At 42.0% G+C, this 22,637-nt stretch overlaps 1 protein-coding gene across 4 annotated transcripts in view; it reads left to right on the forward strand.

Moving 5' to 3' along the window:
• The window catches only part of GRHL2 (grainyhead like transcription factor 2), a 171,206-nt gene that overhangs the window by 36,178 nt on the left and 112,391 nt on the right, over nucleotides 1-22,637 (forward strand). For all 4 annotated transcript variants that reach the window (XM_065902742.1, XM_065902743.1, XM_065902744.1 and 1 more), the window contains exons 2-3: nucleotides 9,589-9,784; nucleotides 20,726-20,793. In XM_065902742.1, the coding sequence (XP_065758814.1) occupies nucleotides 9,589-9,784; nucleotides 20,726-20,793 (264 nt within the window). The remainder of the gene's footprint in view (nucleotides 1-9,588; nucleotides 9,785-20,725; nucleotides 20,794-22,637) is intronic.

A 22,637-nucleotide genomic window follows, 5' to 3' on the forward strand; every position in this document is an offset into this window, starting at 1 on the left:
GGTGGAGGCAGGTCACTGCATTAATAAAGGCAGTCAGGATTAAGCCTCACTGTGGTGAGATCTGGGCAGAAGTTTAGAGGCGGCGAGAGAATCATGTGGGGATATTGCGGGAAAGAGCATTCCGGAAAGATGAAAAACAGCTGGAGTCAAGACCTGAGGGTAGAGACATAGAGACCAAGAAAGAGGATCAGAATGTGGGCGGAGAATGACAAGCAGAGTGAGTACCAGGAGGGAAGCTGGGAGAAGTAAGGGAGGAGGGGTTCTGTAGGACCTGGAAGGCCGCCGGAAGGACCTTGACCTCTAAGGAAAATGGGGATAATATAGGACTGAGGATGGGAGTAGCCTGATCTGATTTATGTCTTAATGGGATTTCTCTAGATGCTGCTTTGTTGAGAATAGACTGGAGGGAGGAGGGGGACAATGGTGAAAGCAGGGAGGTTTATTCAGAAACAGTATTGGCTCTCTGTTGCTCGGTAACATAGCATCTAAAAACTTGACAGCTAAAATAGCAAACATCATCTTACACAGTTTCTGAGGGTCAGAAGTCTAAGAGTAGCTTAGCTGGAGATGGCTGTGGCTCAGGGTCTCTGTAAGGCTGCACTCGGGCTGTCATCTAGGGCTCTAACTGATTTCATACTTGACTTTGCCTGCGCAATGTACTAAGCTCCCTCACGGGTTGGTGGTGGTCTTCAGTTTCTCATTAATTGTTAGTCAAGGCTTCAGTTCCTCACTGTAATATGGCAGTTTAGTTTCCCCAGAATAAGAGAGGAGAAAGAGAGAGACTTATCAAAATGGAAGACTTTTATTATCTAATTCTAGGAGTGCCATACTGTCCTTTTGCCATCTGCTATTGATCATGTCAAAGTCTGGTACAGTGTGGGTGGGCACTCCACAAAGCTGTGAGTTCTAGGAGGCACGGATTGTTGGGAGCCCGGAGTGGAGGTTGCCTACCTCAGAGACCATTGTGGTAATCCAAGTAGGAGATGATGGTGGCTTGCAGCAGCATACTTGCAGTGGAAGGGTGAGAAGAGGTCACAGTATCTATAGGATTTTTAAATGAAGTGGATGGAAGAAAATGAAGGTTCATGGATGACTCTGTGTTAGCTGCCTTTTAAGAAATAAGTGTCTGGGGCCAGTCCAGGCATCTAGGTGTGCTACTTGACTCAGGGAGGTGTGTGTGTGTGTATGTGTCATAGAGTGGGGGCTAGTGCTTTTAGAAGAAAGCCAGTGCAAAGTTGGAGAAGAGGAATTCACAGATCTTTGAGTGAAGTCGGACAGATAGGGAATCCAAGGCAGGTCAGGGATGTGGTGTAGGATAGACTGAACCATGTACGGGAACTGCTGGCTTTTTGATTAACGAGTGCCACTTTTTTGGTGTAGCTGGTGGATCTAACAGCTGAATAACAGTTTTCTTTCCATAGTTGGTATTCTTTGCATAGTAAAAATTAAATGGTAGAATATATAGTAAATGGGCTTCCCTGGTAGCTCAGCTGGTAAAGAATCTGCCTGCAATGCAGGAGACCCCAGTTCAATTCCTGGGTCGGAAAGATCCCCTGGAGAAGGGGTAGGCTACCCACTCCCGTATTCTTGGGCTTCCCTGGTGGCTCAGATGGTAAAGAATCCGCCTGCAGTGCGGGAGATCTGGGTTTGATCTCTGGGTTGGGAAGATCCCCTGGAGGAGGGCATGGCTACCCACCCCAGGATTCTTGCCTGGAGAATCCCCGTGGACAGAGGAGCCTGGTGGGTTACAGTCCATGGGGTCACAAAGAGCTGGACATGACCGGGAGACTAAGCACAGTCCAGCACATGTAGTAAATAATACACATGTGTGTTAACACACTGTAGGAGTTTGTAGTACAGGAAAACCCTTACAAACTCAAATAGGAACAATCAGGGAGTATTTCCTGCAAGATGGGATGTTGGAGCTGGACTTTGCTAAGAGTAGAATTTAGATGGAGAGAAGCAGGAAGGGAATTTCAGGCCAGGGAACAGTCTGAGCAAAAGCATGGATATAGAAATGGGGCTTCTTTGCGGAACTTGAGCTAAATGATTCAACTCTATATGCTAAGCAAGTAGGGATAAATTTTGAGAAGTAGGTAAGGGCCTGATAATGGAGAATCGTAAGTATCAGATGGAGGATTTTGGACTCGATATTACAGGTGGTGAAGAAACATAGAACACTCTTGAAAGTAATTAACTACGAAGGTGATTCCACAGGGGTTCAATAGGGGTTGAAGGCAGGGAAAGCTGAAGGATAACGAGACCACTTGGAGGCATGAAGAGATAAGATTAAAACTGTGATGGTGGATGTGGTGACTGAATCCATATAAGGGACAAGAGAAAGTATAATAGCTAACACGTATGATACTTTTACTGTGTCAATTTTAATTCTGAGAAAATCCAAGAGAGTGGATATTATTCTGCTTCATTTGGGAGTACATCTCAGTTTTACAGGTGAGGAAACTGATGCCCAGAAAGGTTAACTAACTCAACCAAGGTTACACAGCCAGTAAGCGGTGCAGCCAGGATTTATACCCAGGCCATCTGGCTCCAGAGTCTATATTTTATTTTATTTTAAATTTACTTATTTTAATTAGAGGCTAATTACTTTACCATACTGTGGTGGTTTTTGCCATACAGTGACATGAATCAGCCATGGGTGTCCCCTCCCACCTCCCTGCCCACAGAGTCTATATTTTAAACCAGTACATAAGATTTGGCTCTGGATAACTAGGAACAGGTGATGATGAGGTGTGCTCAACTGAGAAATGATGGTTACCTTAGTTATGGATTGAGTTTAAGTTGACAACAGGACATCTAAGAGAGAAGGCAGAACCGGCTCTTAGGTGATACATGTCTGTTAGATGTGAAAGTAGAGGATGAATGAAAACCGTGTGAATCAACAATGGAGAGAAAAGAACCAAGGGCCCAGGAATGATGAGAGTTAGAGAACAGGAAGAGGAGAGTAGAACTTAGGCTTTGCAGGTCGCGCTCGTGGTAAAGAACCCGCTTGCCAACACAGGAGATGTAAGAGATGGGAATTTGATCCCTAAGTTGGGAAGATCCCCTGGAGAAGTGCATGGCAGCCCACTCTAGTATTCTTGCCTGGAGAATCCCATGGACAGAAGAGCCTGGTGGGCTACAGTCCATAGGGTTGCAAAGAGTCAGGCGTAACTGAAGCGACTTCGCATGCACACAGAGTAGCAATTGGAAAAGAATGTTTGGCTACAGAGGAGAACTGCCCTTGTACAGTATCTTCGAAGCCAGGCCAGGCAAGATTTTACATAAGTGAGAAATGGCCAAGAAAATCCAAGAAGATTAAAAACGGAGAGCCGTCTGTTGGATTTTGAGTGGAGGTCATTAATAGAATCAGTTCTAAAGAGAATACTTCTAACTATTATTTATTGAAGATCTGTAATGTACCAGGCTCATTATATGTGAATATCTGATTACCTTTAGAACAACACTGTCAGTCTGATATGATACAGAGGAAGAAACAGAAGCTTGAAGAAGTAAAGTAGCTCATCCAAATTCAGAAATTGACAGAGCTGAGATTAAAACTGAAGTTTAACCATTCTTTCTCCCCCTAAATTAAGGCAGAAAGCTCCCAAACAACCCTCCCCACAAAGAAAGACTAAAGCTCTTCTAGGAATTTTTTTTAAAGAATGGTAAGAAATGAATTGAACCGAACTGGTTTTCTGTGGTCCCAAGTGAAATGAATTTATGTCTGAATTTGTTGATTATTACTGCACATATTTTTAGGAGGTGAAGGCATTATGTGTTAAGTTCTGTATGCTTCTCCCCAGCAAAGCATTCTCTCTGTTAGACTCTTACTAATGCCCCAGGGCATGATAGGTTGTGGTAGAGTGATCTGGAGTTTTTCTTGACCTGTTGGTTATGATCGCAGTCTCATGAATGCTCCACCTCTTTCACTATTTCAGTTGATGAATCACTCATCTGTTAGTTTTTCTCCCACCATCAACAAAATGAAGTAGTGGATTAAAGAAACAAATGAAAGACAAAAAAAAATCTATGATCTAACAAGACCTTTAGCTTTGCTGGGAATACTTAGGTGCTAATGTAAACTTTCCTCCAAGGAAGAACAGGGATCAGGTTTATAGTGGATGTATTCTGTGTTCAAAGCAACTAAGAAAATTGCACACCTAAAGCTACTGAAAGGATATTTAAAAAGCTGACCAGCGCATGATTAGAGCTACCATTCCAAAAGAGTAATGATGAAACTCATCTCCAGAAAGTGTTCTAAACTTTGGTAAAAGCTGTTCTGTGAAAACTTTCCTTTCTTAACAGGTCTACATTTTTGCTCAGTGTACCAGAGAGATTGTTCTGTTTTTATTAAACCAAGCTTTATTCAACAGTGCTCTGTACCGGAGAGATTATAATCTATGGAAAAAAAAAAAAACAAAGTCATTATGCAGTTAAAGGGAAGAGCATAAAACTCCTTTGGCCATCAAAAAATGTGAACAGAAACAGCTAGCAAGGTTGTATTTTCCCAGAATATTTTTTTCTATTGATCATGTAAGGATTCATCAAGCATTTCTTCATAGAAAAGCTGATGAATCTAGATTTACGAGTGAACATTTGTGCTGGGAGTATATGAAATCAGCAATCCAGGAGACTCAGCAGGAGGGAGAAGAAGGAAGACTCAAGGAAAAAATCTCTCCAATGAATAAGGACACAACTTAGTGTAATTCAAGAGTTGGCTCTTATCCTTCACCCTGGCGCTTCCTGCTGAATTTTGGAAATTAGCCAGTGTTGTAATTAACACTCCACCCCCAACCCACCGCCACCCTGCCTCCCAGCTTTTGTTAAGTAAGGAGAGTCAAATCCCCATCTTTTCCAATGGTGAGGTCACTACGAATAACCTAAAGCTCTTCCTTCCTGCCGGATGATTTTAGGAAGTATACATGATACGTGGGCACTCCTGGGCAGCAATTAGGGTTCAGATTCCTCTATTTTGCCCTCTAAGTGAAGGCTGCAGACCAGGCCCCCAGGGTGGCTTCTACTAAGTGACTGGGAGGGGTGGTCATGGCACCGCCCCATGTGGCCCACTAGCACTGTCTTCTTGGTCCTCCCTGTCCATCAGAGGGACAGAGATTTCATTTCTCCCACTTACAGACCCTTAGGAGTCCACCAAAATTCTGTCACTACATTCAACTCTATCCACTGTGATTAGTAATGTCCACAACATGGAAATGCTCTTTTACTGTTAAATCAAAATCTGTAATTTTTTTTTTTACATTGAAGAGTAGTTGATTTATGATGTATTAATTTCTGCTGCACAGTGAAGAGATTCAATTATACATATATGTATACATTCTTTTTTATATCCTTTCCCATTATGGTTTATCACAAGATATTGAGTATAGGTCCCTGTGCTATCCAGTAGGGCTTTGGTGTTTAGCCGTTCTCTGTGTGTCGGGAGAAATATCAATAACCTCAGATATGCAGATAACACCACCCTTATGGCAGAAAGTGAAGAACTAGAGAGCCTCTTGATGAAAGTGAAAGAGGAGAGTGAAAAAGTTGACTTAAACCTCAACATTCAGAAAACTAAGATCATGGCATCCGATCCCATCACTTCATGGCAGATAGATGGGAAAACAGTGGAAACAGTGGCTGACTTTATTTTTATGGGCTCCAAAGTCACTGCAGATGGTGATTGCAGCCATGAAATTAAAGACGCTTACTCCTTGGAAGGAAAGTTATGACCAACCTAGACAGCATATTAAAAAGCAGAGACATTACTTTGCCAACAAAGGTCCGTCTAGTCAAGGCTATGGTTTTCCAGTGGTCATGTATGGATGTGAGAGCTGGACCGTGAAGAAAGCTGAGTGCCGAAGAATTGATGCTTTTGAACTGTGGTGTTGGAGAAGACTCTTGAGAGTCCCTTGGACTGCAAGGAGATCCAACCAGGCCATCCTAAAGGAGATCTGTCCTGGGTGTTCATTGGAAGGACTGATGTTGAAGCTGAAACTCCAATACTTTGGTCACCTGATGCGAAGAGCTGACTCATTTGAAAAGACCCTGATGCTGGGAAAGATTGAGGGCAGAAGGGGACGACAGAGGATGAGATGGTTGGATGGCGTCACCGACTCAATGGACAGGGGTTTGGGTGGGCTCCGGGAGTTGGTGATGGACAGGGAGGCCTGGCGTGCTGTGGCTCATGGGGTCGCAAAGAGTCGGACACGACTGACCGACTGAACTGAACTGAACTGATGTACTAGTTCGGATTGCTAACCCCAAACTCCCACCCCATCCCTCTCCCACCTCACCTGCCATTAGCAATCACAAGTCTGTTCTCTATGTCTGTGAGTCTGTTTCTGCTTTTGTAGATAAGTTCATTTGTGTCATAATTTAGATTCCACACATAAGGGATATCATATGGTATTTGTCTTTCTCTGATCTACTTCACTTAGTATGACAGTCTCTAGGTTCATCTATGTTGCTGCAGATGGCATTATTTCATTCTTTTTTTTTTCATTTTTTAAATTTTTTCATTCTTTTTTTTTAATGACTAATACACCATTGTATATAAAATATGTAAATTTCTTGGACTTTCCAAAATGAATACAAATGTGCTCCTTTTGTCAGAAAATCCCATTGTTTTGCATTACCAATACATTCTTCACTTAAAAAAATATTTCCCACATCTGCCCATTTCACCACTGACCAGCACTCTCCTGCCTTTCCTTCAGGTCTTTGTGGGAACTTTGCTTCCTCCTGGATCCTCTGGCTAGGTTAGTCCCCTCTGTCATAAGCCCTCACTCATGACACTGTTCATTTCTCACACTCATCACGCATGTAACACCGGTGCTTGCTTTCCCTTCCTGGATTGCAGGCTACGTGGGCTACAGGGCATGCCCATGTCCTTTGCCATCACACCCTCCACATATAGCATGATAATTTGGTGTCTGTTGGGCTCTTATGGAAAATAGTTAAGTGAACAACTTCAGACTCCCTTAATTAATGACAACCTTTAGCACTTCTACATTATAATCAAAAGTTGCTATGCCCTCAAACTTTCTAGGAATATAGAACTGTGCCATGAGACTAATACTTGTCATTGTTGTTTGGTTTACAATCGTTTTATCCACTATCTTCTTGAGTTCTCACAGTCATGCTGTGAGGTTAGTAGGGTGGGCATTGCAGTGCTTTGTGTTTTAACTTTCTGTTTTTTACTGGAGTAGAGTTGATTAACAATGTTGTGTTAGTGTCAGCTGTACCACAAAGTGATTCACTTATCCATGTATCCTTTTTCAAATTCTTTCCCCAATTAGGTTGTTCCACGATATTAAGCAGAGTTCCCTGTGATATACAGTAGGTCCTTGTTAGTTATCCATTCACATCAGTCAGAATGGCTGTCATCAAAAAATCCAGAAGCAATAGATGCTGGAGAGGGTGTGGAGAGAAGGGAACCCTCCTACACCCTCGGTGAGAATGTAAATTGGTGCAGCTATTAAGGGAAAAGGGCTTCCTGGTAGCTCAGTTGGTAAAGAATCCGCCTGCAATGCAGGAGATCCCGGTTCGATCCCTGGGTCGGGAAGATCCACTGGAGAAGGGATAGGCTACCCACTCCAGTATTCTTGGGCTTCCCTGGTGGCTCAGATGGTAAAGAATCCTCCTGCAATGTGCAAGACCTGAATTTGATCCCTGGGTTGGGAAGATCCCCTGGAGAAGGGAAAGGCTGCCCACTCCGGTATTCTCATCTGGAGAATTGCATGGACTGTACGGTCCATGGGGTCACAGAATCAGACACGACTGAGTGACTTTCACTTACCCACTTGACTAAGGAAAAAACAGTATGGAGTTTCCTTAAGAAACCAAAAATGGTGCTGCCTTTGTGTAAGGCATGAAGAAACCTCAGGCAGTGTTCCTCCTCTGTAAACAGTGAACAGAGACTGACTTCCAGAGCCTGCGCTGCTCCGTGTCACCACACAGCCGAATGGTTAGAAAGGCCTTCCATCAGGTTTTTCCTGTTTACTTCCAGAAACTTGGTTTTTACCCTTTTAATTCAATTCATGTACAGTTGGGTCATTATTTTCTCTTTCCTCCCAATCAGTTCTACCAAGCCACTGGCACTAAGAGTTCAAACCATCTAAAATTTGGAGACCATCTAAAATTCCACTCTGCTCAATGCAGCTCCCCCCCCCTCCCCGCTCCATATATGTTACCAATATCATTTTCCAACCCTCCACTGATGCATGACACCATGCCTCCACAAAGGGCCCTCAACACAGCCTTTGTTGTGAGTTCACACCAGTTTTCCATCACAGAGTGAGCTGGGAGACCATCTACCGTTAGAGGGCCCTGCAGGAATATCAGCAAAAAGGTTTGTCTTTACTGAATGACCATCAGAAGGCTCTTGCTGGATGACTTTCCACTGATGGGCGTACATGCTGCCTTGGCAATCGTGCCCCTTGTCTGAGTCACGTTATCCCAAGTAGAACCCAGGTGTTACTGAAATATAGTGTCTCATTGTTACTTTCTGATTTCATTTCAATGAACAAGTCTGGGGTATGCTGCTGAGGACTGCGGTGGTTTAGGGGTGAAAGTGAAAGTCACTCAGTTGTGTTCAACTCTTTGTGACCCCGTGGACTATATAGCCCGCCAGGCTCCTCTATCCATGGAATTATCCAGGCAAGAATACTGCAGTGGGTAGCCATTCCCTTCTCCAGGGGATCTCCCCGACCTAGGGATCAACCCCGGTTGAGTCACCTGCACTGCAGGCGGATTCTTTACCATCTGAGCCACCAGGTACTTGAGGTATTATTGAATCCTTAAGAAATTGCTGTGATGGTCATTTGCTGCTTTACCTGAGTTTGGCTTGGTTAGGACTGACAAACAACTCCAGCCCCTCTTTGCTGAAGATTCTTCCTGTGCCCTCCTCACCCTCCATGATGATCTTTTATGATCTGTATCTTCGATGTCCTTTAAATATAGTAGGATCCCATGGAACACAGGACTCATGTACAGAGTTCATCTCTTTCCTGTTGCTTTGCATCTGTATGATGCATCATATCTGCAGAACGCCTTGTACCTTGTTTCTCTAGCTTCTATTGCCTTTTAAATTAAAGGACTTGGATTGGTCTATAATTTGCTAGCAGTTACAGTGTAAATTACACTAGATAAAACTTTTTTAACCGCCATTGACATGCCGATTACTTTTAATGTGTTGCACATATTTATACACTAGAACTTATAGAATTAAATGAAGCCTGTTCCCTCCCAGGGTTTCATTCTAACATATATTAATGCAGGGTAATCAAATAAAATGATTTGGCTCCTGAACTGATTGGTTATGAAAAGCTGAGTGTAAAAGGAGTCAACTCAAATTACTTCTACACTACCTTTTAAAGGTCATTATTATCTCTCCTGGATAGTCAAGAAATAAATCAGTGGCTTTATCAATGTGACGTGGCCATCACTTTAGTCTTAATCTTCGTTCTCTTACACTCTGGGGAAGTACGAGTGAACCAAATCACATGCATATTTTTATTCCATGTTCATATTTAGTGGGAAAAGAACACTTCTCTGATCATGAACCTCACATTTCTCTTGCTTTCGCAGTAATAAACGACTGGTGGCCTTAGTGCCCATGCCCAGTGACCCTCCATTTAATACCCGAAGAGCCTACACGAGTGAGGATGAGGCCTGGAAGTCGTATTTGGAGAATCCCCTGACGGCGGCCACCAAGGCAATGATGAGCATCAACGGCGACGAGGACAGCGCGGCCGCGCTTGGCCTTCTGTATGACTACTACAAGGTAGACCGCGCAGCCCGCCTCCCTCCACGCTCGGCCCCCAGGGCCGCTCTCTCTGTGGCAGAGAGCACAAGCGCTCCGTCCCCGGCCAGAGAACTGAGGGTATTTCCACACGCACCGTGGAACTCAGCCTCTTCTTGTCTCATTGCTTCCCTGCTTTCCCGTCTGTGAAGCCCAACTTCACCCCTGCCCAGAGGGAGTTTTCCTTTTCGGATGCTTACTTCTGTGCCCTCTGTTTACAAGCGTACATAATGTCTACGTTTAATGCCTGCAAGGCCGGAGACCTGGCTTTGATTCCTGGGTGGGGAAGAAGGGAACAGCTACCCACTTAAGTATTCTGGCTTGGAGAATTCCATGAACTGTATAGTCTATGGGTTGCAAAGAGTCGGACACAACTGAGGGACTTTCACTTTCACATTTAATTCCTACTTCATATCATATTGCAGTACTTCTTTGCTGCCATTTTTAGTTGATGATTTTTGGTGAATAAGGAATATTGCATTGTGTGGCTGTACCGTAATTTAGTCATTGCTGTTTGGGGGTACTGAAGTTGCTTTTATTTCTTATTTTATTTTATTATCATTTTAAAATTAAGTAATGTGGGACTTCCCACATTTAAGGTGATCAGTGGTTAAGGTTAACCACTAAGTGGTTAAGGTTAGGGTCATCAGTGGTTAAGACTCTGTGCTTCCATTGCAGGGGGCGTGGGTTCCATGCCTGGTTGGGGAACTAAGATCCCACATGCTGCATGGTGCAGCCAAAAATAAATAAATTAATATAATGAAATAAATAAATGAAATAATGAGACCCTTTATGTTTTTATTTATTTATTTTTTGGCCAAACCCTGTGATATGCAGGATCTTGGTTCCCCAACCAGGGACTGAAGCCAGTCCCATGGCAGTGAACGCAGCAGTAAAAGTGCCAAGTCCTAACAGCTGGGGTGCCAGGGACCTCCCTAGTTTGCTTTTAGATATTCCATTTTATAAGAAGCATCAGGATTTCTAGATTTTTCACTTTAGTAAGAAATATACCAATGAATGCTTTTATGGTAGACTTTTGCAGCAATTCCAAAATCTATCTCCCTTTGTTTCACTGGGCACTCAGTATTTATTTTGAAAAACCCTTAAAACAAAATGAATGTAATTCACTTGCATTACAAAAATACTTGTCACAGGTACCTTCGAAACAGGAGTATTTCAGGAAATCAAACAACAAACATTGGTCTGTCTCTTCTGTAAAGGGCTGTATCTGGTATGACCTGCTTCCTTAGAACCAGTGGAGTGTAAAAACTCAACAAGTATTTACTGATTGAGGATATTTATTGCCTGATTTGATTGTAAACACCTGGGCTTATGCTGGGATTGGCACAAAGGTGAAAATGGCTGTGTTTATTTTGCTGGTTGGGCGCAACTCTTTAGAATGAGAACTAAATCCTCCCCTTGCCGGCTCCCTCCACCATGAGAAAATCACCCAAGAGGAGTTTTTGTTTGAGCTGAGTGTCAGTCTCGGTTTCCTACTTCCTTCCTGCCTCCCAGTTCCTGTTTCCTTCCAGCAGTCTTCACCATTGCAAGCTGTGCTGTCTCCTGTGTCTCTCCTAAACCAGAGTTTTCATGCTTTCCAAGGATCTCCCACCAACGCCAACACCAGTACCAACTCTGGCACTGACTGACCACCCCCAAGCCTACTCTTTGACCCACGTTCTCTAAAATTATTCATTGCTTTTTCAGCTTCCTCTAACTTTCTCTATTAAAACGCTAAGGAGGGCTCCCTCTGTGGGGAGAGAAAGTAGAGCCAAGCCCAGTTGCGCTTGTTAGTCTGTCAGTGGTGTCTGACTCTATGCGACCTTATGGACTGTAACCTGCCAGGCTCTGCTGTTCATGGAATTTTCCAGGCAAGAATACTAGAATGGGTTGCCATTCCCTTCTCCAGGGGATCTTCCCGACCCAGGGATTGAATCCGGGTGGGTCTCCTACACTGCAGATTCTTTACCATCTGAGACACCAGGGAAGCCCCAAGTTGTGCTTATCAAAGATGAGATATTGGGTTGGCCAAAAAGTTGGTTCAAGTTTTACCGTAAGCTGGTACGAACAAGCATTTTGGCCAACCTGATACAAGGTATGAGTAACTGAGAGGTTGGTCCGTCCAGGCTATTTTAAATGAGGATGTTATTGACTCAAATAAATGTATCTTATGATTAGAAAGTGCTGGAGAAATAATGGAAAGGCATTCCACTTGTACCCTTGCAGTCTAGGTTGACTTTTCCCCCTTACTAAGAGAACTGGAATTGGCAGATTTCACAGCTCTCTTGTGAAGGTGTACAATTCCCGATATGACTCCTGACCTAGCAAAAAGGGGCTTTAACTTTGGGACCTGGGGTCCACATGAAAGGATGTAGGGTCTAATCTCCATTTCGTGCAAGTAGGACAGTTTCCTACAATGAACAGGAAGCACCTGAAAAGAACTGAGCCTGGAAAACAAAGATGGTTTCTCGGCAGGCTTTCTTTTCTTCTTTTGTTTGTGGTTGTTTTATATGTTTTAATCCTTTTTGACTGAGAAGCTAAGTTGAAAAACACAAGGATGATTTCTAAACGTTTTGGGGTGAACATTTTCAGAATGTATTGAGGATGATATAGAACTTATCATGTTAGACTGTTTCATGTTCTAGGCTATTTCTTGAGGGTTTATATTTATTAGACTTTTGTGTTAATACTTAATGTTTGGAAATGATCTCATCCCTAGAAAGAAATCGCAAAGCAATTTTTATTTAATATAAAAATAGTTAAGCTTGACACTCATTAATCTTTAAAATCTGGTAACATATCATTAAAGTGACTATGATTTAATCATTTGGGTCATTAAAACTTTTTGGTAAGCTTTATAACTTCATTAAGCAAATATGTTAGTAATAGTTTTATAAGACTATGAAGAAATACATTAAGATAATTTTGAAGAAACATATTGTTCTTATTTTTAAAAAACAGATTTTATTCTATTACTGTGAAATGGACATAATTTCAGGTATCTTTATTAGAGGACAGTTCTTTCATATTAATGAAAAAGAGAAATATACCTTGAAACAAAACTCATTAGTAATTTAGAAAAGAACTTAATTTCCCATAGGTTCAAAGGATAAAGTATTAGTAAATATGGTACCTAGATTACCTCTCCTTTTGTACATTATTAATAGTTGAAATTCTGCTTTCATAAATATTTTAAGATACATATTAGGGAGTTTACATAAAACTCAATTTGAGGATATGGTGAAAATGGAACCCTCCTACACTGTTGGTGGGAATGTAAATTGTTTCGACAACTGAAAAACAGAGGTGTCTCAAAACACTAAAAATAGAACTACTATATGACCCTGAAACAAAAGACCTATACATAGAAAACTATAAAACACTGATGAAAGAAATCAAAGAGGACACAAACAGATGGAGAAACATACCGTGTTCATGAATTGGAAGAATCAATATTGTCAAAATGGCTATTCTACCCAAGGCAATCTATAGATTCAGTGCAATCCCTATCAAGCTACCAACGGTATTTTTCACAGAACTAGAACAAATAATTTCACAATTTGTATGGAAATACAAAAAACCTCGAATAGCCAAAGTAATCTTGAGAAAGAAGAATGGAACTGGAGGAATCAACCTGCCTGACTTCAGACTCTACTATAAAGCCACAGTCATCAAGACAGTATGGTACTGGCACAAAGACAGAAATATAGATCAATGGAACAGAATAGAAAGCCCAGAGATAAATCCACGAACCTATGGACACCTTATCTTTGACAAAGGAGGCAAGGCTATACAATGGAAAAAAGACAACCTCTTTAACAAGTGGTGCTGGGAAAACTGGTCAACCACTTGTAAAAGAATGAAACTAGAACACTTTCTAACACCATACACAAAAATAAACTCAAAATGGATTAAAGATCTAAATGTAAGACCAGAAACTATAAAACTCCTAGAGGAGAACATAGGCAAAACACTCTCCGACATAAATCTCAGCAGGATCCTCTATGACCCACCACCCAGAATATTGGAAATAAAAGCAAAACTAAACAAATGGGACCTATTGAAGCTTAAAAACTTCTGCACTACAAAGGAAACTATAAGTAAGGTGAAAAGACAGCCCTCAGATTGGGAGAAAATAATAGCAAATGAAGAAACAGACAAAGGATTAATCTCAAAAATATACAAGCAACTCCTGAAGCTCAATTCCAGAAAAATAAATGACCCAATCAAAAAATGGGCCAAAGAACTAAACAGACATTTCTCCAAAGAAGACATACAGATGGCTAACAAACACATGAAAAGATGCTCAACATCACTCATTATCAGAGAAATGCAAATCAAAACCACAATGAGGTACCATTACACGCCAGTCAGGATGGCTGCTATCCAAAAGTCTACAAGCAATAAATGCTGGAGGGGGTGTGGAGAAAAGGGAACCCTCTTACACTGTTGGTGGGAATGCAAACTAGTACAGCCACTATGGAAAACAGTGTGGAGATTTCTTAAAAAACTGGAAATAGAACTGCCATATGACCCAGCAATACCACTTCTGGGCATACACACGGAGGAAACCAGATCTGAAAGAGACACGTGCACCCCAATGTTCATTGCAGCACTGTTTATAATAGCCAGGACATGGAAACAACCTAGATGCCCATCAGCAGATGAATGGATAAGGAAGCTGTGGTATATATACACCATGGAATATTACTCAGCTGTTAAAAAGAATTCATTTGAATCAGTTCTAATGAGATGGATGAAACTGGAGCCCATTATACAGAGTGAAGTAAGCCAGAAAGATAAAGAACATTACAGCATACTAACACATATATATGGAATTTAGAAAGATGGTAACGATAACCCTATATGCAAAACAGAAAAAGAGACACAGAAGTACAGAACAGACTTTTGGACTCTGTGGGAGAAGGTGAGGGTGGGATGTTTCGAAAGAACAGCATGTATATTATCTATGGTGAAACAGATCACTAGCCCAGGTGAGATGAATGAGACAAGTGCTCGGGCCTGGTGCACTGGGAGGACCCAGAGGAGTCGGGTGGAGAGGGAGGTGGGAGGGGGGATCGGGATGGGGAATACATGTAACTCTATGGCTGATTCATGTCAATGTATGACAAAACCCACTGAAATGTTGTGAAGTAATTAACCTCCAACTAATAAAATAAAATTAAAAAAAAAAAGAAAAAACCCAAAACACTAATTCACAAAGATATGTGTACCTCACTGTTCATAGCAACATTATTGGCAATTGCTAAGATATAGAAGCAACCTAAGTTTCCATCAATGGTTGGATAAAGATGTGGTGTGTATGTGTGTGTGTGTGTGTGTGTGTGTGTGTGTGTGTGTTCACTAGTGGAATACTAGTCAGTCATAAAAAATGAAAACTTGCCATTTGTAACAACGTGGATGGACTCAGAGGATATTATGTTTAGTGAAATGTCAGAGAAAGACAAATGCTATATAATGTAACTTACATGTGAAATCTAAAAAATAAAAACACACCAGTGAATATAACAAAAAAGAAATATACTTAGATATAGAGAACAAATTGGTAGTTACCAGTGGGGAGGTGGAAGAGAGGAGGGGCAAGTTTGGGGTGGGGATTAAAAGTTACAAACTACTATGTATAAAATAAATAAGCTACAAAGATAAGTTGTACAACACAGGGAATATCACCAGTATTTTATAATAACTAAATGTGATATAATCTTTAGAAACTGGAAATTGCTGTGTTGTACACCTGAAACTTATATAACATTGTACATCAACCAGACCTCAAATAAATAAGTAAATAGTCAACACTACTTGCTCCCACCCCCCGCAAAAAAAAAACCTCAATCTATAAACAAGTCTAAACTCCTACTGTTGAATTTGTATTTTCCAAGATTAATTTATTAATTTAGGATATAAAATATTCCAATAAAATGTTTTCTAAGACTATGTGGACTAGCAGAGTTACATAGCTCATTTATTTCCCACAAGCTTCACTATATTTTTGCTTGAAACTTTAAACATTAAATAATTAGCCTTGTTTTTAAAAACTGTGTGCAAATGATCATTTTCAGGCCTCAGTCAGCCCTCTCTTGTTTACAGGTTGTGTATGCTGGTAGTAAAGTTGTAACAAAGTTAAATCTACTTTGAGAATGGACTTTCTTTCTGTAGTAAAGTAAAATGTTAATGGAAAAAAAATCAGAGATTCTATTTTTTTGAATATAAACTTGGGGAAGTCAGATTACTGTAGCAATTGCTACAGCAGTATCATTTAAATTCTGTAGACTTTTTATACCTCTTTGGAAATAAAAGTTGATTCTTTTTGTAAAACATACTGTTTTCCCCTTACTGCTGAGGTTGGAGTACATCACCTCTCTGGACAGTAGAGAGAGGAATGTGTGTGACGAGCAGCAGACAGTCAAAAGCAATGGTGGTCCCTGTCCTTGGAAACTGCACGAGTGTACCTTGGTTCATTCACTACAGTCTTTCCACCTGTATTTTAAACCTATCCCCACAGGATCACTGGAGTGAATCCAATCAGGTCTTTTATTTTCAGCTCAGGCAACTAAGTGGAATTTACAGAGGTCCCAGGGCAATCCTGTACATGCCCAATATCTATGTCATGAGGCTGTCTCAGTTAGTTTTCTTGGGCTGCTGTGACAGATTATCACAGACTGGGGGCCTTAAACAACAGAGATTTACTTTCTTACCATTCCGGACACTGAAGTCCAAGATCAGGGTGCTGACAGCATTGGTTTCTGGCAAGGCCTCACTTCCTTCCCGTCTTGCAGATGGCTCCCTTCTTGCTGTGGCCTCACGTGGCATTTCCTCTGTGCACACATGCTCCTGGCATCTCTTCCTCTTCCTAGAAGGGTGTCAGTCCTTTTCGATTAGGGCCCCACCTTTAGAAACTCATTTAACCTTAGGTGCTCAGCCGCTCAGTTGTGTCCAACTAAGTAGCCCCGTGGACTGCAGCCCCCCAGGCTCCTCTGTCCATGGGATTTCCCAGGCAAGAATACTGGAGTGGTTTGTCATTTCCTGCCCCAGGGGATCTTCCTGACACAGGGATCAAACCCACGTCTCTTGTGTCCCCTGGATTGGCAAGTGGGTTCTTTACCAGTAGCGCCACCTGGGAAGCCTCATTTAATCTTAACCACCTCCTTAAAGGCCCTGTCTCCAAGTATAGTCACATTGGAGATTAGGGTTTTAACATACAAACATTGGAGGCATACAATTCAGTCCATAACACTCAACCCTGTTTAAAAAATGATTTAATGGAATCCCATTGGAAAATAGGCTTAAAACTTTTAAGATATGTATTTGGACCTTAGATGAAATCTATAAAATTAACCAAAATGCTAGAATTTGTTGTAATTTAAAGACTCAGATACTAGCTTAGTTCTCTATTCGGTTCAAGCTACACTCACCAACAACAACTCTGAAATCAATTGTGACCTTTTGATTAATTTCAGCCATGACAGAAAAATATGACAGATTTCATTTGTTAATTTTATGTGGTTTGATTTACTTTAGCTTACTTTACTTTTCCCCTGAAGAAGCTGGTGATTCGTAATCGTCTGATTCTAGCTCTGGTGAAAATGTTCTTCCCTGGCCACTTGGTTCCTCTCTATTCTGTTGACCTGGTGCTGCTGGAAACCAAGATGTTTGTTTGTTTGTCTAACCATTTGGTCATCCATTTATTCATCCATCCATCCAACAAATGCTAATTCACCATGACCTTCCAGCAATGGTGTAGATACTAGCGGGGTGGATTGAGTATCCAAAGGCAGATGGGACCCAGTTTAAGCCCTTAGTGAGGTCACGGTCCAGGATGTCTGTAACAGTCCTGTAAACCTGTAACCACAGTGCATGGCAGTAAATACTATGAAAGTGCTATTCCCCAGGTGCAGTGAGGAGGGTGTGCCAGCCTTCCAGAGAGCTCAGGTTTTCCAGAATCATGCTCAGTCATGTCCGACTCTTTGCGACCCCATGGACTGCAGCTGGTGGTGCTAGCGGTAAAGAACCTGCCTGCCAATGCAGGAGACATAAGAGATGGGAAGCAGTGCCTATTCTACAGGGAAGCAGAGGAGAGTTTTTCAGGTAGACATACGGAGAAGGAGCATTTTAGGCAAAGCAAACAGGATATGAGAAAACGTGGGAGGTCAAACTCCAGGATGCATTCAGTGAAATCCAAGGAATCAGCCTTGCTGAACTGTGGGAGAGAGCGAGGGGGAGGGCAGGCAAGGTTGGTTAGGAAGGCAGCGACTCCTTCTGGAAGTGACCAGGCTGGTGGGCTGGGCTTTATTCCCCCAAGAGAGCGTGCAGGGCTAGGCACATGGCCTTGTTTTTTGCTAGATGAATGAGTGAATAAATGGTTTAATAAATATTCATAAGCTGTAGAAATTTTTGAAAGAAATCTTTTTATTTTTAACTTAAAAATAAAGCCTTTTGTTTTCAGTTTATATACATTAAAGAAAATGGATAGAAGCTTAAAGAAAATGAAATTTCCTGTAATTTTTCTATTATTCTTTGACATCATTTTCTATATTACTGAAGGATTTTGAACATTGGCCTGGCAGATTGGAGAAATGATTTACACATGTTGCAGCAACAGCAGCAGCAGGGAGATGGATTATGAGCAGAGAATCCAGTGAACGGGTTGTTGCGATTGTCCAGATAAAAAGAATGAAACCCTAAAGTAAGATCTAATGGTAACTGTTCCCTGGGTCGGCATTTGTGAGGTTCTTCCTAAATCAGCCACTCTATTTAGTCAGTCACGCAACGCAGAAACAAAGCAGTATGTTCAAGAGATCGTTGAGTATTTGTTTGAATAAAAGTTGGCAACTGATTCTGTTTGTGTGTGTGTGTGTGTATGTGTGTGTGTGTGTGTGTGTGTGTGTGTGAGAGAGAGAGAGAGAGAGAGAGAGAGAGAGATTTGATGAGAGAACCCTATAACTAGGATCACAATAGCTCAGTTGATTCGCAGATTAACCAAGGCGGAGTACAGAAGAAGGACTTTGGGGAAAAGGATACTTGTATGTTGAGTTTGAAGTGCTTGTAGGATGTTCAGGTAGGGATGTATGGTGGTGAGTCCAGACTTGAAGAAGGGGCCTGAGTTCAGAGATCTCAGCTTCTCTAAGAAGGACAGTCTTTGGGAAGCCAAAAATAAACATGGGTCCGGGTGGCCCAGATGGGAGCAAATCTGCAGGCACGGTGGGGTCAGACTGAAAGACCACGCTGGTTCTTCTTAATGGAGCCAGAATGCATTTGCAGGGACTAACTGCAGGAGAGGAGAGACCAGCTAAGCGGATGCAGTAGCCCAGGCAAAAGAGGTGGGGGGCTGAGCCAGGGGGCGGGCCTGCACAGGGAAGAGGATGGATCTGAGTCACACGGGATTTAGTGTGATGTCTTTAAGACTCATTCATATGACAGCATGTATCAGAATTTCATCTTGAAGACTGAATAATATTTCATTGTGTGTGTGTACATATATATATATAAAATACATTTTGTTTATTCGTTCATCTGTTAGATGGGCATTTGAGTCATTTCCACCTTTTGGCTATTGTGAATAATGCTGCTGGGAACATGGATGTGCTTGGTATTAAAATTTTGTGATTATCTGTCATCTTTAGGAGATGATAAGGAGTTTTGTTTTATTCATTTCATTTCTTGTTTAACATGTAGTAATGCTGCTACTGTGTAGACCCTCAACATTGACATGTGCATGAAGGGCTTAAAATTGATTTACTTTATTTTTATTTAACAAATGCGTATAAATTTCCATGCTAAGTACTTTAAAAAAATTGTCTCTTCTAATTTTACTAAACACCCTTTGAGGTATAGAACTACCACGATTCCTTTTTTTACAGCTGAGGAAACTGAGGCAGAGTTAGTTCGTGGTAGAGCTGAGATTTGAACCCAAACCATCAGGTCGAGGTCTGGACTCTTAGCCACCCTGCTGTGTCGCCTCCCTCACCCAGCTGGCTGGGCTTGCAGACACATTTGGGTGAGTGGAAGCCATCCATGAGGATTGCAAGAGGAGTTCAGAAAAGAGAGACTTCTCATAAACCCTCTTTTATGTCAAAATAGTGCAGGATGCGTTTTCAGTGCAAAGGTGTGTGGCTAGAAGGAAGATCTGGAGATTTAGGGAAAAAACAAAATTGAAAAACAAAAAAATCCAAAACATCCAACCAGCCAAACAAATCTAATCACCCACTATTCATGTATTTGAGAACTGCGGTAGAGATAGGTAAGTGATCCTTAGTGCCGTCGGGTGATTAGATGATGGTCAGAAACACAACTGGACGGAGTGTCCCTTCTCTCAAGTAGCGCTTTTTCAATAATCTTTCAGGTAATGTGTTGGCACTGTAGTTGTGAAGTCCATAATAAAAGTGCATTAGAAGAAGAAGGGTGGGAGGCAAGCGGTGAGCTATGTAGGGAGGGTGGGTAAAGGTGGCCCAGGTACTGGATGTTGCCCCGCCACTGACGGTGCAGCCCACTACCATGGGCTCTACATGTCAGCCTGGAGCCCCTCATCACAATGGAGGGCCAGTCTCTGTTCCTTAATGGGGTGCTTTATGTCTGCTCCAGAGCATAGATTCCCCTCATCTACGCCCAACCAAGGTAGGGAGGGTTCAAGAGGTGCTCAGGTCCAGCGATAACTGCCTGTGTCGGCAGAGCACAGCAAAATCAGGGTTGCTGTGACTATACACCGATCATCACCGTTTTGTGTCTGGTCCACTGTCATTGCCACTCAGGCTTCTCACCTTTAACCATCTCCTGGCCATTGCAAGTTTGCCACCTTTCTCCAGAGAATGCTCCATTTCATTTTCTTTGCTTATGCTGGTGGCAAGCTCTGCACAAGGTCACAGTTGCATCTATGTAAGTCTGACTAATGGTTGGTCATGATTTCAGGTTCCTCGAGACAAGAGGCTACTGTCTGTAAGCAAAGCAAGCGAGAGCCAAGAAGACCAGGATAAGAGGTATGATAATATATACAGGAATATGCCTGATTCTCTAGATAACTCCTTTTTTATGTTTTTGACAACGATAGTATTAAACTATAACTTTTGTTCTTGAGAGGATGTGGGAGTCAAGAAGCCTGACGTCTGCTCCCTGTCTTTTGGAGCCTGGACCAAAACTGGATTTCTCAGTTGGGAGAGCAAATTGCAATTTTTGGTTTTGCAATTTGCAGAGGGTCATCAGTGTCTTCCAAAAAGGCTGCAAATCCCAAGATACAGAGGTGATATACTGGCAAGATAGCCCACTGCTAGTGTGAACTTTTCTGTTATTTCAGTGGCTGTGTAACTGCGATGAGGCTCTTAAGGGAGTGAGGCATTTGAAGATGACCTTTGGTAAGGGGGAGAGGAAGGAGGCCAGGCTGATCTCGGTCCAGGGAGGAGCTGGTAGGGAGCCATGGGTGGCAGAGGACACTGTCAGGGTGCAGGGGCAGGAAGGATGTTAGGAGACCATAGGTAGCACTCTTTTCCTTCAGTCCTGAATTAAGGACCAGTTGAAAAACAAGACAGACTGAAATTAAAAAGGAAAAAAAATCAATTCTATTTCTAATGAAACGTAATTAGAGAATGTGATTTTGAACGGGCAATTTATAACGTATCAGTACTGACTTAGATATGGCTTCTCATCCAGTCCCAGGCAGGACTTCAGGCCTCCCTGAAGGGACAGACCACGTATGGTCTGGCCAAGGTGACTGGAGTGTCTGTCCCCTTTCTTTGGCCAAGATGATCCAGCTATAAAGAAGGACCCATAAAGGTCTGAACCACCTCGTTCAACTACTTCTCCCAAAGTAGCTCCCGAACACAACCAATCAAATATATCTCTTCCCCTGCAGAGGAATGGAGAAGCCACAGTGCTTTTCTGTTGAAGGGTTTTCCACTTGGAAACATGAAGCCAAGAGAAATGAAGTCTCCTAGTAAAACAGATGTCAGAATCTTTCCTGCCCTTGATAGGAACAGCTTGTGACCTTGTGATCTTGTCATACGACTAGCAGTGGGGACCACCCCGCCAGCCAGCAGTATGATGCTGTGTGTCAGCTCCAGGGCACACCCCCAGGAGAAGGTCAAGGCTGTCTGTGTGTGATTTGCTCTTCCAAGGGGATCTTCTGGGACTTTATGCTGCTCTGGGGACCCGGGCATTAGTTAGTAGCAGTGATGACAGAGAGAAAGAGACTGATACTCTTCAGGTCCAATAACTTTTCCTCCATCCAGTCCGTATTTAATAAGTTAAAGAAGTTTAAGTCCTACACCGGTAATCACAGAAAGATTAGGAACGCATGCAGGGGGTAGAGATGGGGAGAGAAATGAATCTAAAATGTGTGCTCTCTATGTATCATAATAGATACAATAGGCCATGTTTTGGTAAAGTATCTTTTAGAGCAGCCTTAAAGACTGACAGCTGCCCATTGTATTTTAAAGCCCGTTTTTATATCTACAGAGTGCCTTAAAAAACCTGGCAGTGAGGTATAGACAAATCACCTTGTATAGGCTAATTATGACTTTGTAGACTTCTGGTTAAATGTAATTTGGAAGGATATCATTTGGTCTGCAGTGTACTCATGAATTAAGGTGCCATGGTCTGGCATGATATCATTACAAATGTTTGTATACAGAAGTCGCCACTTTGAAAAGTAATCTCAAGGACATGACTCCAATTTTTTTTTTAAGAGTGTATTTTCATGCACCATTCCTAGCATTGCATTTTTTCCTCAAGTTATAATGTTTGGTTCAATTTTAAATTCTATTGCAAGTGAGTCAGTATCTCACAATAGATCTTAACTTTGTTCAGGTCACCCATTTTGGGGTATGAC

This window comes from Muntiacus reevesi, chromosome 12 (genome assembly GCF_963930625.1).
Source record: "Muntiacus reevesi chromosome 12, mMunRee1.1, whole genome shotgun sequence".
Lineage (NCBI taxonomy): Eukaryota > Metazoa > Chordata > Mammalia > Artiodactyla > Cervidae > Muntiacus > Muntiacus reevesi.